Source organism: Sturnira hondurensis, unplaced genomic scaffold, assembly GCF_014824575.4.
Source record: "Sturnira hondurensis isolate 20B ecotype Veracruz unplaced genomic scaffold, ASM1482457v3 Scaffold0002638, whole genome shotgun sequence".
In the NCBI taxonomy this organism is placed as follows: domain Eukaryota; kingdom Metazoa; phylum Chordata; class Mammalia; order Chiroptera; family Phyllostomidae; genus Sturnira; species Sturnira hondurensis.
Window position 1 is genome coordinate 10,165,497 of NW_028075269.1, and position 17,537 is coordinate 10,183,033.

General features: G+C 36.9%; 1 protein-coding gene across 1 annotated transcript; it reads left to right on the forward strand.

Annotated features, from left to right (window-relative positions):
* The first annotated feature begins 768 nt into the window (after positions 1-768).
* Positions 769-17,178, forward strand: DEPDC7 (DEP domain containing 7). Its single transcript, XM_037040463.1, has 9 exons — positions 769-902; positions 9,210-9,600; positions 11,546-11,673; positions 12,458-12,647; positions 14,967-15,178; positions 15,944-16,086; positions 16,276-16,401; positions 16,493-16,571; positions 16,859-17,178. Exons 1-9 carry the CDS (start codon positions 830-832, stop codon positions 17,050-17,052), a joined length of 1,536 nt encoding a protein of 511 aa, XP_036896358.1. The 5' UTR covers positions 769-829; the 3' UTR covers positions 17,053-17,178.
* Positions 17,179-17,537: the final 359 nt, after the last annotated feature.

Below are 17,537 nucleotides of genomic sequence, written 5' to 3' on the forward strand. Positions count from 1 at the left end.
CTCCCCTTTTTTCTTGGCTTCATTCCCTTTCCACGGCAAACTCTGTCCTTACCCTTCTCATTCAGAGTTACTTTCCATGGAGGCTGCAACAATTGCCTTGGCAGCCAGCCCTAAGGCCTGCCAGATGCCCTCTCGATTATGACCTCTAAGCACTGCTCTCTTGGGCCAGATAAAGATTTGTTTGTTCTTTATAGGGAAGGATGTGTGAAAAGCTAGATGTATTTACTACCTTTAGATAATTTAAAGCGCTTATGTTCCAGACCCAACTGCTAAAACGCTTAACATGAATAGTTTATGTAATCTTCATTTAAAAATGTGAAGCGGGTACTAATACTACCCCCGCGTCACAGGTGAGGACCCTGAGGCACAGAGCAGTAAAACGACAGGTCAAGTCCCAGAGCTAATCTCCGATGCAACCCGGTCTGAACTCAGCTAGTCCCAGCCGGCCCGGCACTTTCCCTTGCCTGCGCTCGGGCGGTGCTGAGCGGCGGTGGGATGCGGGCCGCGTTGGCGCCGGCGTGAACTCGCAGGGCTGGACACACCGAAAGACTCTCTACCTGGGCATCGCGTATAGAGTGGCCAGCGTTATCCTTGAGGGCGTGGTCTGCACCTTTTCCTCGTTCGCAGGACCGCGGGGCACTTGCAGCCCCGAGGGGCACGTGACCGGAGCGGTGCAGCGCAGGGTAGCCCGGGCCGCCGGGCCAATCCTGGGTCCCGGGCGTGGTTGGCGGGAGCCCCGCCCCATCTCGGGCCAGTTAACTGTGAGTCGGGCCAGCTCCGACTTCACAGCGCAGTGATCGGAGGAGGTGGTGTCCTGTCGGCTCTGGTCATGGCCACTGTGCGGGAGAAGGCAGCTCTGCTGAACCTCCCGGCTCTCCACAACCCGACGCGCAAGCCTCCAGGTAAGTTCTGAAGACCCTTTCTGGCGTGGATGGGGGTCACCGGGTGAGCTGGCGGGCTGGGGCTACGGTTCTCGGGATACAGTTTCTGCATAAGCAATATTTCAGTAAATAAAAGTTTTGAACTTAAAAAAAAATAAGTACATGACATTAGGAAATACGGTGGTGAATTTTGCCAGCAGCTTTAATCATATCTTTAGGGGCAGTTTGCTTAGCATCTTGGTTTCTTTAAGTGCCCAGATAAAAGGAATGGGGTAATCAGTTATAAAATTACGATTCTACCGAATCAATAACTCAGTAAATATAGTTAAGATATCCAGATAAGACGTGGCTTTTTTCCCCATGTAGACGAGTTACAACTTTTTCTGTAGCTGCAGTGTGGCGAGTTATAGGAATTGGTTCCCTATCTGACAACAAGCCTTTTCATTTGTAAAATGCTGCCAGGTGACAGTGGTCAGTGAATTGACTTAAATCAAATGGGGGCAGGCCTGGCTTGTGTTTGACTACCAATAAGTAATGCTCCTTTTCATCCTCAAAGCGCCAATGATAAATTGTGATAGAACTACTTTTCATCTGTACTTTTCTAATGAATGATCATAATACTGACCTTATTCTGATTCAAGTTAAAGGATTCAGAGAAGCCCATGATAACTACATTCAGAATTTCTCTCTCTTTTTTTGCATTGTGAAATGAAGGGACATACTTCATTTGAAAATTTAAAATCAAACAATATTGGAAATAGTCATGAGAAGTCTTTAGGCTCACTTTCTGAGTGAAAGAAATTCCCAAATTTTACATGATTAAAAATATGGCATCCTGTTTTCCCCAACAGATGAAATAACAATTCTAAGCTTTGGGCATTTGTGAGCAGGTTCTTAGATGGTGTAGGAGAGAGTCATCTACTCAAAATTAAGTAGATGGCTCCAGGAGAGTGGAAGTGCTGCTTAGCCAATTTGAAGTGAAGGAAAAGACCATTGGTTCTCTGTACACCAGGTGCAATAAAAAGGCAGTAGCCTTTTCTCATTTGTTTTGCTCACTACAGTTGGAACCCTACCTGTTAGCATTTGTTAATCCCTCTTCCACACTTTAGTTGCCTTGTCACAGTCCCAGTGAGCACAGTAATAGGAGCCTCCCTTCTTGGTTCCTTGCCATTCCCTTTCTATGTGCTCCGGCAAGCAGCTTTGTACTTTTGTTTCTCTACCAGTTAGTAACGCGTCTGAACCGTAAAGGGGCTGTAATGACTAGGGACCTGATTTATGTAGAAATGAAGTCTGTATGTTAGCTTTCAGCAAGTACTTTGAAGATATTTGTCTTTCAATATAAACAAACAAAGTGGTATGTTATACTGTCATCCCTCAATACTGTAACTTAATTCTTTGAATTCACCTGGTATCACTTTTCCAGGGAGCTCAGAGTACTTCCCATATGCTATCTCATTAATCTGTATGAATTAAAGCAGCGGCCAATGCCTACTTTGGATGATAGGTCTCTTACCCTATTTTTACATTGTTCTTATTAGTAGAGATTTAATTTATATACTTTACAGGCCCGCAGCCTTCTTTTAAGAGGCAATCTCGGCATTCATTCAGCATGACAAGTCTAATACTATATAAGAAGAAAAGAAACTTTGGACTTCCAAGCCAATATACAGTAAAAGTGTTGCAGTACTCATATCAGTGTGCAGGAATTTTATCTACTTAGTCACAGCTGCCTAGTTTTAACACCCCAAACACAGTTCTCCACCTTTATCTATTGTGAGGTTTGGGTTAGTGCCCAATAAATGTAGTCCTTTTCCTTTGTCTTGACAATTCTCTAAGTAATGTTTTAAAACCTCTTTTGAAAAAAAAAGAATCCTTAAATAAAACTCTCTTTTATCTTAAATGATTTAGGATTTTTATATTTGTTATTTTCTGATGAAGAGTTAAATCTTCTGGCATATATCACATCTTGTCTTCACATCTGCTAGTGGTCTTTATTTAAGTGAATACTGTTCAAAGCTTGACATCGCCATCCAGGTGGAATGAATAGGTGAAGGGTTAGCTCTTTGAGGGCAGACTGTCCCTCTTAGTTCAGAGAAAGAGGAAGAAAGATACCCTCTCTTTTCTTTTTATTTACTTATTGTATGTATATGGAAATGTTTTAGAGGTTTCTTAGATACCTTTTACTTTTAAAATAAACCTTTAAAATTTTAGAATAGGTTTAGATTTACAAAACAGTCATGAAGTTAGTACATCAAGTTCCCATATGCCCTTCATTCAGTTTCCTTTATTAACATCTGAGATCAGTATAGTACATTTGTCACCATTAATGAACCAATATTGATACATTTTTATTAACTAAGACCATACTTTAACTCAGATAGTCTTGGTTTTTGCCTATTATCCTTTTTCTATTCCAGAGTTCCATCTAGGATATTACGTGCATTACATTGAGTCTATATCTCATTATGCTCTCCTAGATTGTGACTTCCCCCTTTGTTTGTAGTTATACATCTGTTAATTGCTGGGTACTGTGCTAGCTTCTTCACCTATATTGCCTCATATGATCCTTCCAGTAACTGAGAGAAGTGGAATTAACTCTGTTTTGAAACAAATTAGGCAGTGTACCGAAGACTGCATTATTAGTGAATGACAGAGGGGAGAATGGAACCCAGGTTTCTGGGACTCCAAAACCCATGCTCTTATTTTACGCTTTGTATTCAAAGAACCTAGCACTGTGTCTGCTGTGTTAACACAAGTTTCCATGTGTAAACAGTATCCGATCGAAAGTTTCTGAACTTTGGCACTATTGACATTTGCTTTGTTTGGGGGGCTGGCATTATTGGATGTTTAGCAATATCCCTGCACCCTCAACCCACTAGATGCCAGAAGCACCTCCCTTTGCTCAGCTTGTGACACCCAAATGTCTCGAGACATTGTCAAATGTCTAGTGGGGAGTAAAGCCATCCACTGTGAACCACTGTGTTAACCCTTCTTTAAAATGTTTTAGTAGTTGGCAGTAATCTACAACTAACAAGTATTGAATAATCGACTGTATTATGTGAAGCACTCTATAAGGCAACTAAATAATTTGAATTTCTGCAAGCTATAAGGAAATTTGAAAGAAATAAGGCAATAGCTCACTGTTCTTCAATTTTTGTGGTAACTGCCAACAATGAACTATTTGAAATTTTTTTGGAGGGGGGACAGCTTAGTAACTGAAAATGAAAATAAAATTATTGCATATTCATTTTTAACATGTTTTAGTAATTCTGTGTACATTTATATTATACTGGAGCCCAATTTTATAACATGTACATTGATCTGCTAAGGAATTAACATAATCTCACTATTCAAAATGATTATGTAAGTGTTTTAGTCCTTCGGGAGGCTTTCGCAGCAGGGCCAGAGTTGATGCTGACTGCACAGATCATGGTTGAGGCTGATTATCACCTTGTAACTCTTGAGTGAGTGTAATTTCCTGACATGCCTGTCTTATGACTTGATGTTTAGGAAATTACTTCAGTAGTAGCTTGATTGTTTAGTGTGCACTTTTAGAAGTGAAGATGGTTATTTGTTGCATTACAAATATACATCAGGGTTCAATGCTAGAAGTTCAACTTTTTCATTATTGGTAACTCTTTGGTAGACTTCAAATACATAAGAAGGCAGGTCTTTGCTTTTTAAAAACAGATACTGTTTTCAGGCAAATAAAGATGAGGCTGTTTGAAAAATGAATGTTAACTGGCTTAGATTTATATAGTGCTTAAAAGCATGCATAGTATGTTATAGATCTCGTTTAAAACAATTTCTGAGCTTCTTGTTAGGTCACCTTCCAAAAAGCTTTTTATCTGGGATTGTCAATTTTTTTGTATGCTTCATTTCTTGCTACATTGTATTTGGTGTTAAATATCCATATCTAAATGGAGAGGTGTAATTTCAGCTTCTAAAATCCTACAATCAGCCCTGGCTGGTGTAGCTCAGTGGATTGAGCGCCGGTCTGTGAACCAGAGGATCGTGGTTCGATTCCCAGTCAGGGCACATGCCTGGGTTGCAGGCCAGTTCCCTGCAGGCCAACTCCCAGCAGGGGAGGCACGAAAGGCAACCATACATTGATGTTTCTCTTCCTCTCTCCTTCCCCTCTAAAGATAAATAAATAAAATCTTAAAAAAATGAAATAAAATTTATATATAAAAAAATTTATATTTTAAAAAAATAAAATAAAATCCTACAATCAGTTTAGACCTGAAACCAGCCTTAACCATAGCATCAACTCTTGTAGCAGTAAATGAAGAAACCAACCTATAGAGGTTAAATCTCTTATCAGGGTGACTACAGCTGATCTGCTGACTCTTTGACCCTTTGGTCATGATTATTTTCAAACACACTTGATCAAATATAAATAAGGAAGCATCAAGATATAGAGAGTGACAAATTTTAAAGAATTTTAAGCTTATGCAAGTGAGGTTTGAGGACAAGCTGAAGCTTCGATTCTAGTTGCTAGGCTTACAAAGCATTCATTGTATACTTCTGATCTCTCCAACTCTGTTTAGAAATCACTATAATTCATCCTACTGAACATGGCCTGCTACACCAATATCATTTCAGCTACTAGATGGTGATAAATAAGAAGTTTCAAACCAGCATGTGGGGTATCTGTGTTCAACTGGTGAAGTCAGCATTTAAAAAACAGGTTATCCTGGTGTGGGTTTTGGCACATTTACTTGTTAGGTCCAGGGTATATTATGTATTAAAGTATCTGTATGAACATGAGCTAGTTTGGGTCTGTGGGTGATGATGCTTGAGGGGAAATATCCCAGGATGCAACAGTGGGGAAATAATGGTCAGTGAGAACAGAAGGGACCTGCAAGGGCTGAATTGTATCATGCCCGGAGGACTGTGGAAACATTGTGTGGCTCACAGGTGCCTACTATCCTGCTCTAACCTGTTATTTAATCTTTTATACTGTGTTATCCAACCTTCAAAACTTCCTGATTTCCCATATTTAAGCAGCAAGTTAATATGGGGAAATTTGTTCTTTTCTTCTTAATTCCCATGTGCAGATTAGCCTTTTCCACGTCATTGAGGCCGTGTATCCCTTCCCTCTTACCCACTTCAGTTGTCTTACTGATCTCAGATTAATAAGTGACCCAGCCTTATCTTTCAGAGTTTGTATGCTAACCCACTTGTAGCTCAGCTGACTTATTCGTTTCATTAATATTATCACTAGCCCAGAAGTCTATTGCACTGGTACTTGAAGGGCAATCTGATCACTACAAATCGAATCTGGCTTATTTTCCTTTCCTGTTTTACCCTGTTTACTGTGGACAATATATAGTATAGAATTTATGATATCCTGCCTTATTTTAGGAGTATTGACTATCAAATGTTTTTAAACAACTTAGTTAAGGGTTCATAAATCTTTTTTTCCCAAAGATTTTATTTATTTATCTTTAGAGGGGGGAAAGGAAGGAGAGAAATATCAATGTATGGTTGCCTCTCATGAGTCCCCTGCTGGGAACTGGCCTGCAACCCAGGCATGTGCCCTGACTGGAAATCGAACCGTGATCCTTTGGTTCACAGGCCTGCACTCAATCCACTGAGCTACACCAGCCAGGGTGTGGGTTCATAAATCTTAAAGTTGTGTATTTTGTTTCTTCTGAGCTCATTGGCTCACTTAAAGTTCTTTCACTTAATCCAGTTCTTCAATGAGAGTTAATGCTGAAACTATCTAATGGCTTGTTCTTTTATAAATTCAACTTATTGGGGTAACATTGGTTGGTGGCTGTATATATATATATATATATATATATATATATATATATATGTTATATCTGATATATATTATATGTGTTATATATATAATGTATATCTAAAAAGGAAAGCTACTTTGTAGATATTTACTACCTGTGAAACTGGAGGAAAGTTTGTTTAATTCACTAAGCCTTAATTACCTCAAAATAGGACTATTAATAACTATTTCAGAGAAGGTTTTCAGGATTAAATGAGAGAAGGCAGAGTTTGTCATATTGTAAGTACTGAATGTTAGCTATTAACAGTGTGATGAAGATATGAAAAAGACTGAAGAGCAGGTTTAAGTTCATTTGCATCTTCACTGTAATCTCTGGTAGTTTAAGAAGTCACACATAGTAATGGCTAACACTCCTTTTGTTTAGTCATCGTGGTTGGAAACAGTACAGCTGCTCCGGTGTTCTAAACACCATGAATGACCGCGACATATTTTCAGATTCCATCAGATGCCTGATTCTGGCTTAATTCAGTGGAGACTAAAGACTGTACCAGTAGTCCATCTAGTTCCACCTTGATTTATCCAGTTGATTGTCTGTAATTTCATTCTTCAAACTGCTCACACGGTATTTGGAAAACTGGCATCAATTTCTTCCATCTTAGTTTCTTATTGAATTATGTACCTTGAATTTTAAAATGGAATTTTTACAATTAGGAACAATCAATGTTTACTTTAAAATAATATAATAATGGGTAGATAGTAAATTATCCCATCAGCTTTTGGTACTGGAAATATACAAATAAAGAGTAAAGGGCTTTATGTGTGTGTTGGTATGTTAGTAATTTTCATGGTACAGATGTTAAAATTTCTAGTAGCTATAAAATTAAATGTAATGGTTCACTATACTCATTATATTACTTGCAACACAAAAGGTAAATTCCAATTCACACACTTAAAATTTCTGACTCCATTGCATTAAAGTGTAGTTTTAATGTCCTTCAGGAGCTTATCTTAGCTTTCACCTTACATATTCTGCTTTATCTAAGAAGGCAGAAAGGTAATTTCCAGTAGCTGTTTCTTTAGTTATAATTCCCTTTACTCCTTACTGTTGTAGTGGTGCATATTGTTTTCCATCTTAGATTCCCTTAAGGGAAGTAATAAGTTTTCAACTTCTCTGTCAAAATATCTTAGAAATAAAGGAAGTAATACACTTAACAAAAGTGGACTTTAAAAAATTAGAACCACTGAATATTCAGAAGATCACTGAGAAGTATAGCACATAAAAAGGCATAGTCTGTGTTTATATGAAAAGAGAGAGAAAGCAAAGAGCAAGCCAGCCGCCACAAGGACGATTAGCTAAGCAGTTCTGTCGGTTTACTAAACCTAAGGTCCATATCCTTCTCTTTCAGCGGTCTCTCCTTTTCTTCTTTGTAGTTTTGCCAAATATCAGTTTATTACAATGAAGGAAAATATAAGAAATCTTTGAAAGCAAGTTTTCTTTTTTGTTAGGTTAGAATCTTGCTTTATTTCTGAGCTTATCTTTGCAATAGGCTCCTGCTGGGCAGAAACTAAACTGTTAGTTTTCCCTGCTTACAATGTACTTAACTCATAAGCCTGCATAGTAGGAAGCTTTAAAAGTATTAGTTTATTCCAACAACTGCATGTGTATGTATAACTGTACCTCTATCTATTCTATCTATTTGATTGATAAATGCTTTAAAATTAATATAGAACATGGGGGTAGGAATGCATAGAAAAAATAAATAAAATTATATAGAACATGAGCCAAATATTAGGATCACCCCTTACAATATCTGGAATTACACTCAACCTCTGTGAATCTGTTTTCTATCTTTCAAAAAGATAGAAGCCTAGTAGAGTTGCTATGAAGATTAGATCATTTTATGCAAGGCACTTAATAGAGTTCCTTTCACATAATTGATAACTGCCACAGGATCCTATTTGATCTGCACCCTCCCATCCCCAAAACCCATCTCCACTTCTGTCTGATCTTACTTCCTCCTCTTCTCTCCCTTGGTCTCCCACTCAGGCCAGGCTGGCCGGTCTCCTTCCTCTTCTCAAGACCTTTGCTCTTTCTGTTCTCTCTGCTCTTTCCCCGGATATCTGCACAGCTTGTTTCCTTGGTTTTAAAATGGTGCCCTGAAACTCATCACATTATCAGAGAGATGTTTCCTGACATCCCATCTAAAATACCATTCTCTTCTCTAACTAGCTTTATTTTTCTTCTTAGCATTTATTCAACACATATGTATTGTCTGTATCTTCTCATAACGTATAAATCCGTAACAGGGACTGTTTTTTGTTTTTGCTTTGCTCACTGTTTTATGCAAGCACATAGGTCAGTGTTTAGCATATGGCAAAAACTAAATTTTTAAGTGAATTGTTACTAATAATTCAATATTTTAATAACAAGCTAACATCATAATTGCTTCTGATGAATAACTTTGGATATTATCACTTTTTGCTTAAGGATTGGTTGGACCTTATCACAAATGAATTGTGATGAGGTTACTTATCACAAATGAATAAGGTTACTCTGTGATTTTTTTTTTCCATCCCAGGTTTCAGTGTGGCCCAGAAACCATTCGGAGCCACATACGTATGGGGCAGCATTATAAACACTCTTCGGACACAAGTGGAGGTGAAAAAACGGAGGCACCATTTAAAAAGACACAATGACTGCTTTGTTGGTTCGGAAGCTGTAGATGTCATTTTTTCTCACCTAATTCAGAATAAATATTTTGGTGATGTAGACATTCCTCGGGCCAAAGTGGTAAGAGTATGTCAAGCACTTATGGACTACAAAGTATTTGAAGCAGTTCCAACCAAAGTCTTTAGAAAAGACAAAAAACCTACATTTGAAGATAGTAGCTGCAGCCTTTATAGATTCACAACAGTACCTAATCAGGACAGTCAATTTGGCAAAGAGAATGAACTACATTCACCTTCCAGGTTAGTATATAATATAAGAGTATCATGGGGTTGGATTTTGCAGGACTTTGTCTACTTTTTAAAGAGATGCTGACTGGCTTTATGTTCCTTTTGAATTAGTAAATTAGGCAAAAATCTAGGTCTGTGGATATATTTGATAAAGTAGAGTGGACTTTTATTTATGTTTCTGCTAAATATAAAATATGAACAACTGACAAACTTTTTTCAGCTTCAAGTTATAATTATTATGTAAAAATGGTAGAGAGTTTATGCACAAAGTGGAGTGATAACACAGGAGGTGAAGGCGGGCAGGTTGGGTATCACGAGACTCCACTGAGTGGCAGGTGTGAAGTATAAAAGGCATGCGGGAGCCAGAATGCATGGGTTTCATGTGACATTAAAGAGTCTGTGCTCCATCATACCATTTTGAGAGGCCACAGAAAGATTTTAAGCATGATGAGATTACGTTTTAGAAAGGTCATCCTGGCAGCTGTATGGTCAACTTAAGGGGGACAGCTAGTTCAGAATCTATGGCAACACTGCAGTCTACTGATGAGGGTGAAGAAGCAAAAGTAGTGGAGATGAGGGAATCATTTAAAGGTAGACTGTAGCACAGAATTGTAAAACCCAGGGATTGGAATGGGTGTAGGCGATGAGTACATAATGAACTGAGTTATTTGTTATAAACAGAACTTTTTTATTCTTCTCAGCTAAACTTTGTAGAGGTAATTGAAACTTTTATAATTCAGAGCTGACCCAAAGTCAGAGTTTTGGTGTATTGACTTCCAAATATTTTAAAACTCTACTTTATTTAATTTCTTTTATTGATTGATTTTAGAGGGAGAGAGAAAGAGGGAGAGAAACATCGATTTGTTGTTCCACTTATTTATGCATTCATTGGTTGCTTCTTTTTTAAAATTTTATTTATCTTTAGAGGGGAAGGGAAGGGAAAGGGAAAGAGATATCAATGTATGGTTGACTGTCATGCATCACCTGCCGGGAACTGACCTGCAACCCAGGCATGTGCCCCGACTGGGAATCAAACCACGATCCTCTGGTTCGCAGGCCCACGCTCAATCCACTGAGCCACACCAGCTAGGGCTTCATTGGTTGCTTTTTATATGTGCCCTGACCAGGGATTGAACCTACAACCTTGGTGTATCAGGACAATGCTCTAACTGATCTACCTGGCCAGGGCTAAAACTGTATACTTAAAACATAAAATTTACCACTATATGTAGGAAGCAGATATGAGGATAAGGCAGGGCATAGTCAACACTGTCTGGACGCAGTTCCACGCGCTTTATGTGAAAACCCTGTTCCCTGACTCATGCATTTGGGAATTTGGAACTTCTGGAAATCTTTGAAAGGTATTTTGTACATATATGAGATAACACCCCTAGAGTGATCTAGGGTAGCATCTGTTAATCAGCTTGTTAATATTTTTGCAGTAAACTAAATATTCATACTCACTGGTATAAATAAAAGATATGGTTGTCTCAGCACAGATTTTGTCATCAAATGAGCTCTGAACAAACTAAAGGTTTTTCTAAGGTTTCAGAATTGGGGATAAATGATGTAGATCTTTGGAAATTATTTGGAAAAAGATCAGCACTGTCTACCAAAGAATGTCCCAGAAATAGACATACCTGCTAAAAACAGCCTAGTGAAGCTTTTTAAATTTTTAGTATGCTTACTGTTTTTAGCAGGTATGTCTATTTCTGACTAAATTTTATTCGTTGAATTACTTGAGTCTAAATTTTCAAAGGAGAATTTAGTGTATGTATATTTAGACTGGATTTAGAAAAAGGTGGGATGTTTTGTATTTTATTCTATTTTTAGAAAATGCTTTGGTATGTTTTTGCTCTGAAACACATAAACCCTCCAGAAACTCTTGGCTCTTGCATACTGAAATATTTACATAGGCTTACTAATAAACATTCATTTATGAAATAATTCATTTTAGGTTTACAGATACATTATTGAAATCATCTGATATAAAATCGGCAAGTTTGGAGGATCTCTGGGAAAATTTGAGTTTAAAGCCGGCTAACTCCCCTCATGTAAATCTCTCTGCAACTCTGTCTCCACAAGGTAAGGTAAAGATGGCACAAGTGAGAAATAGAAAACGAACTTCAAATGAAGTTATTTAAAATGTTTCAATCTTAACCTTTCTAGAATTTAAATATGCAAAGCACAAAGAAAGAGCGCACTGTGTATTAAAGCTGTTTATGTTAAGTTTTAACAGAAGTCTATTATCTTTAACAAATAGATCAGTGTTGTAATTCTTGAACACTGACTTTTGTCCTATCAGCTGGCAGAGGTTCAAATCTGAAATGTTTTGCATGTGGATTTCTATTTTAAATATGTTCTCAGATATTTCTTTCCCTGAGATTTTATTAGGTTAAATAAAAAACTGGAAGTTACATTAAAATAGTAACCTAAATCTTATTTTGTTCTTTGTCTGTAGGAATGGAATATAGTTTAATGACTGACTTCCACCTTCCCTCCCCCATCCGAAACTTGTGGAAACCCTGAGTGGAATAATTTGCAGCCCAGAATTTCAAACCAGTTTTCAGATTGAATGAATCATTCTTTCTTCCAAAGTCCTTATTAACATGTTATATGACTTGATGGCTTATCTCTGCCATATTGCTTTTTATAGTACAAAAATGAAAAGAATTCCTGTTGTCCAAAGTCTGTTCTCCTACAAACAAATCTTAAATTGTTTTAAAAAACCACTTCATAAGGTTGACTCTTTGTCTTTCTTTTTCTATTTGCCACAAATTTATTACCTTAGACCTGCCTACACAAATTTGTGGTGAACATTTAGTAACTATTGTTACTTTTCACCCTCTCTCTCATTTTTCCTGTGTAGTTGTTAATGAAGTATGGCAAGAAGAAACCATTGGGCGTTTACTACAACTGGTAGACCTTCCACTGCTTGACTCCTTACTCAAACACCAAGAGGTTGTACCTAAAGTTCCTCTACCTAAGAGGCAGCCTGACTTAGTCAGCAACAGTAACTATCTGGATCGAGGAATTCTCAAGGCTTATGGTGACTCTCAGTATGTGGGAATACATGTAATAATTCGAGTATGCTTTAAGATGATCATAGCTAATGGTTTAACATAATCTTTTGAATTCTTCTGTCCATACAATCAGATATGCATTGTTAGTTGATATTATCAGTATTTGGAAAGTAAAGAATGAAATCATCTTGGTAAAACTAGAAAAAGTGATTTATATTTCACTATTTTTCATATTCATTTTTGTTTCACATATAACTTACTTGCACATCAAGTGAAGAAAATGATCATTCTCCATTTTCTTATCTTTGTTAAAATGTAGGCCTGTCTGGTCTCTTAGAGATGTCTGGTCTTCAAAGAAACCTGGAAAAAACAGATTTGGCAGATTCTTAGAATCCTTCGACTTCTTTGACCACATATGCTTTTATATGCCTCTGGAATACTTGTTAAATATGTCTTTTTAAAGTAACTAGTTTTTTTTTAATTTTAGGTTTTTTTAATTGAGCAATTCTTTTTTTTAAAGATTTTTAAAAATTCATTTATCCTTTTTTATATTTTTTTGAATTTATCTTTAGAGGGGAAGGGAAGGAGAGAGGAAGAGAAACATCAGTGTATGGTTGCTCCTCATGCATCCCCTGCTGGGAACTGGCCCCTGCCAGGAACTGGCCTGCAACCTAGGCATGCGCCCTGACTGGGAATCGAACTGTGATCCTTTGGTTTGCGGGCCCGTGCTCAATCCACTGAACTACACCAGCCAGGGCTAAATTAGTTAGTTTTATTAAAGAAATATAATGAAAGTAACTTTTGTTCTCACCTCTACTCTATTCTCCCGANATCATGTGGTTCGCAGGCCCGCGCTCAATCCACTGAGCTACACCAGCCAGGGCTAAAAATTCATTTATCCTTAGAAGGGAAGGGAAGAAGAGAAGGAGAGAAATATCAATGTATGGTTGCCTCTAGTGGGCCCCCTGCTGGGAAATGGCCTGCAACCCAGGCATGCGCCCTGACTGGGAATCGAACTGTGATCCTTTGGTTTGCGGGCCCGTGCTCAATCCACTGAACTACACCAGCCAGGGCTAAATTAGTTAGTTTTATTAAAGAAATATAATGAAAGTAACTTTTGTTCTCACCTCTACTCTATTCTCCCGATTATAAATCTTAAGGTTTAAAGGCTTAAATTAACTTCAGGTAATAAAAGAATTATGTTTTTTATTTCCTTAAGGAAGAATGTTATATTCCTTGTAACTTTGAAGCTCCTTTCCTAAATAAAATTACTAAAGGTTAAATTTTTATATTTTTAAGCTTATTTGACTTTTCACTACTTTGCCTTAACAGATAGTGTTCCAGTAGTTAGGAAGATGGAAATGTGAGAAAGGAGTACAACTTACATTTTCAGTACTTCACCAGCTCTGCATTTCAATGAACTATTAAATAGTTGAATGTCAAAAGCTAGCTTAAAAACCTTATGTGAAAAAGTTAATTCCAACGTACTAGTTATTTAACTCTGCATGTGCAATAGGAAGCCTATTATTCTATAAGAATTTAAATTACGCTTCTTCAAGCTAAAGTAACGTGAAAACATTATTACCTTAAATTTTAAATACAGAATCCGAAATTGTGCTAGAAGTAACATTAAAGATTGTCTAGCTGAGTCTTACTATAAACTTGATGAAACTGGTATCCAGAGAGATGATGCCCACAATAATGCCTCTGCATGGTAGATTAGCTGTCCTGAGAGTAGAGTATATGAATCTTTTCTTAGACTACATATTTTAACAAATTGAATATTAGAAGTTATTTTATGTCTTGAATTATAGCATTTTTCTGAAGTTATCCAGCTGGTATTTTATTAGAAATGGTATTTAATGTTTAATTATTCTGAAACCTTGCCTTATCTCTCTTTATTCTCTCCTAGCCTAGGGAGATGATAGGTCATACACAAAGCTCCACAGTAAAACATTGTATTAGAAAAACAGTGGTCTAGAAGTCAGATCCGGGCTCTAGTCTTGCCTGGGACCCTTAGAGCAAGTAACTTAGAGTTTCTTTGTCTCCGCCATAAACGTAAAGAATAGAATGTGAATTTTGATGTCCTTTTCTGTTCTGTATTGTACTGGATGGGTTCCGTGTTGTCACTTTTTTTAAGTGTAAGAAAAAGAACATAATAAGCGACACCTTTTATCCGTGATACATGACCTACCATATATTAAAAATAGCTATACGTATCTTTATCTAAGTGTGTAGAAGCTTATCCTGGTGGCAAACTTGAAATGGCTAGTAAATTGGGAACTGTAGGTATATCTGTTACTCTTTGCCTTTAAAACGGTTCTTCTCCCTCCCCACCCCCCCGCCCCCTCACAGGGAAGATGAATGGCTCTCTGCGGCAACTGACTGCTTGGAGTACCTTCCAGACCAGATGGTGGTGGACATAAGCAGAAACTTCCCTGAGCAACCAGACAGAATGGACTTAGTTAAAGAACTTCTGTTTAATGCCATTGGCCAGTATTACAGTAACAGGGAACCTCTGTTAAATCACTTATGTGACGTTCATAATGGAATTGCAGAACTCTTAGGTAAGTAAGATCTTAATGGATACTAGAATTTGTCTTTCGGGTGAAACAAGAAAAAAGTTAATTGTCCTCAAAATTAACCAGAATGGTACAACTTCAAGCTGGGAGTGGATCTGGATTGATTCATGGGAAGTACGTTTATTCCAAAACTTATGGGGACCATTTGGAAAAAGACTTCAATAAGCTATGAAGTTAGCCCCAACTTCTGGTGGCCACAGGAGAGTCCTGCTCTTTTTCACTGGAAGCTTATTAAGCAGAGAGTAACAGTTCTCTTCCTTCGAAAGCAGTACCACCAGCACCACCTCCACTCCCCCTCAGTCTCTTCAGAATGGCAGACACTCTGCTTTGTCCATCTACCGATGAACCAGACTGTTCCACATGGTTTATTGAAAACAGATTGGGGGATTTGGAGATCCTGTTTTTCTCAGGTAGAATTGGATCTCTCAGTACTGTACAAAGAGTGTATGTACCCTTGGAATGTACTGAATAATGAAAAACAGGCTGGGAATTTATGTACAAAGCTAGGAGTTAGATTTAACATCCTAAAATTATTATATTACAAGGATTTAGGGTATTAGTTGCCAATTTGAAAATACTCTTCCTTGATGGTATCAGTTGTTTATTGTAAATCCTAGTCTTTTTGTTTTGTTTTTACTTTTGAAAGCTGTTTTAAATTTACTTTTTAGCTTAAGCTTTCATTTGAATATTGTTCCCTTTAATATAGTCCTATTTGGTCAAAATTAAAAGTACCTTTTCCTTTGGCTAAAGTGAATGGGAAGACTGAAATAGCATTAGAAGCTACGCAGCTCTTTATAAAGCTTCTGGATTCCCAAAACAGAGAAGAATTTAGAAGGCTACTGTATTTCATGGCTGTTGCGGCACACCACTCTGAATTTAAACTACAGAAAGAAGTAAGTCTTTTGTGTCTAAATGTTAATTGTATTCAGTAGCCTTAATACCTATAGGATCCAAGTGTCAGATTATACCATCATCAGCACCATGTATGCTGAAATGGATAATCACTATTAATATTTAATATGGCCTTTTATATTGCATCTTTAAATATATACCATTAGGCATGCTTTGTTTTGTTTTTATAGAGTGACAACCGAATGGTTGTGAAAAGGATATTCTCAAAAGCTATTGTTGACAATAAAAATTTATCTAAAGGCAAAACTGATCTTCTGGTACTCTTTTTAATGGATCATCAAAAAGATGTTTTTAAGGTAAAACTATGATAGTTAATTTGAGCTTATGTAATAGATCACTAGATTACAATGCATTTGAATAATGTCTGATGTCCCTTCTTTTTTTAAGATTCCTGGAACTCTACATAAAATCGTCAGTGTTAAGCTCATGGCCATTCAGAATGGAAGAGATCCAAACAGAGACACAGGTAATCTGAAAACTATTATTTTCCTAATCTTCCAAAGATATATTCCTACTATTTATTTGAAAGTAGTTGTACTTTAATTACAACTAAATTTTACACACAATCTCCTCAAACAGCAGAGAGCCTTCTGCTCAAAAACTGCTTGACCAGGGTTAGAAAGTCAGGAGTGCTTAGCATCTTCAGTGCATTTTACAAAATGGGGAACATAAACATAAAGATATTGCTTGATTTTTATACTTAAATCTGGATAATCGATTTATTAACTGAACTTTTTACTTTTAACATTCAAGGATATATTTTTTGCCAGAGAATTGATCAAAGTGATTATTCTGACCATACACAGAAGACAACCAAGGATGAGCTGTTGAATTTATTAAAAACTATCGATAAGGATCCAAAACTGCCTGCCAAAGAGAAGAAAAAATTGTTGGGTCAATTTTATAAGTGTCACCCAGACATCTTTATTGAGCATTTTGGAGACTGAGTTTCTAATATCTGTATATAACTTGTGTATTTTAAAAATTATGTATCCTAAAGATATAATCATGTTTGTAATTTTGAATGTTCTTCTAAATATGAAACTGTACTTAATAAAACTTTTTTGTATAACCTTTTGTGTCTGAAACAGTTATTAGATGGTATATTGCTGTTAAGTATTGACTTACGTGAGTTGATTTATAATTATTGTGCACAATATATTATTAGAACATCATAGGAATTTAATGATATGACATTGTAGTGTTTACATAAGAAAGTGTTAAAACAATGATCTCCATAATCATAAATCAGTAGGAGTGTGGTTTGGATCTTAACAGGTTTTCCTTCATGATAGGAGATTTTATGAACTTGCTAATTACCATAAACTGTAGGTAAGTCAGAAATTGAACTTTCCTAATGCTTTTAAAAACTTCACCATCTTTTAAAACTTATGTGGAAATTTTCAAATATATATATTGCGAATAGAATATT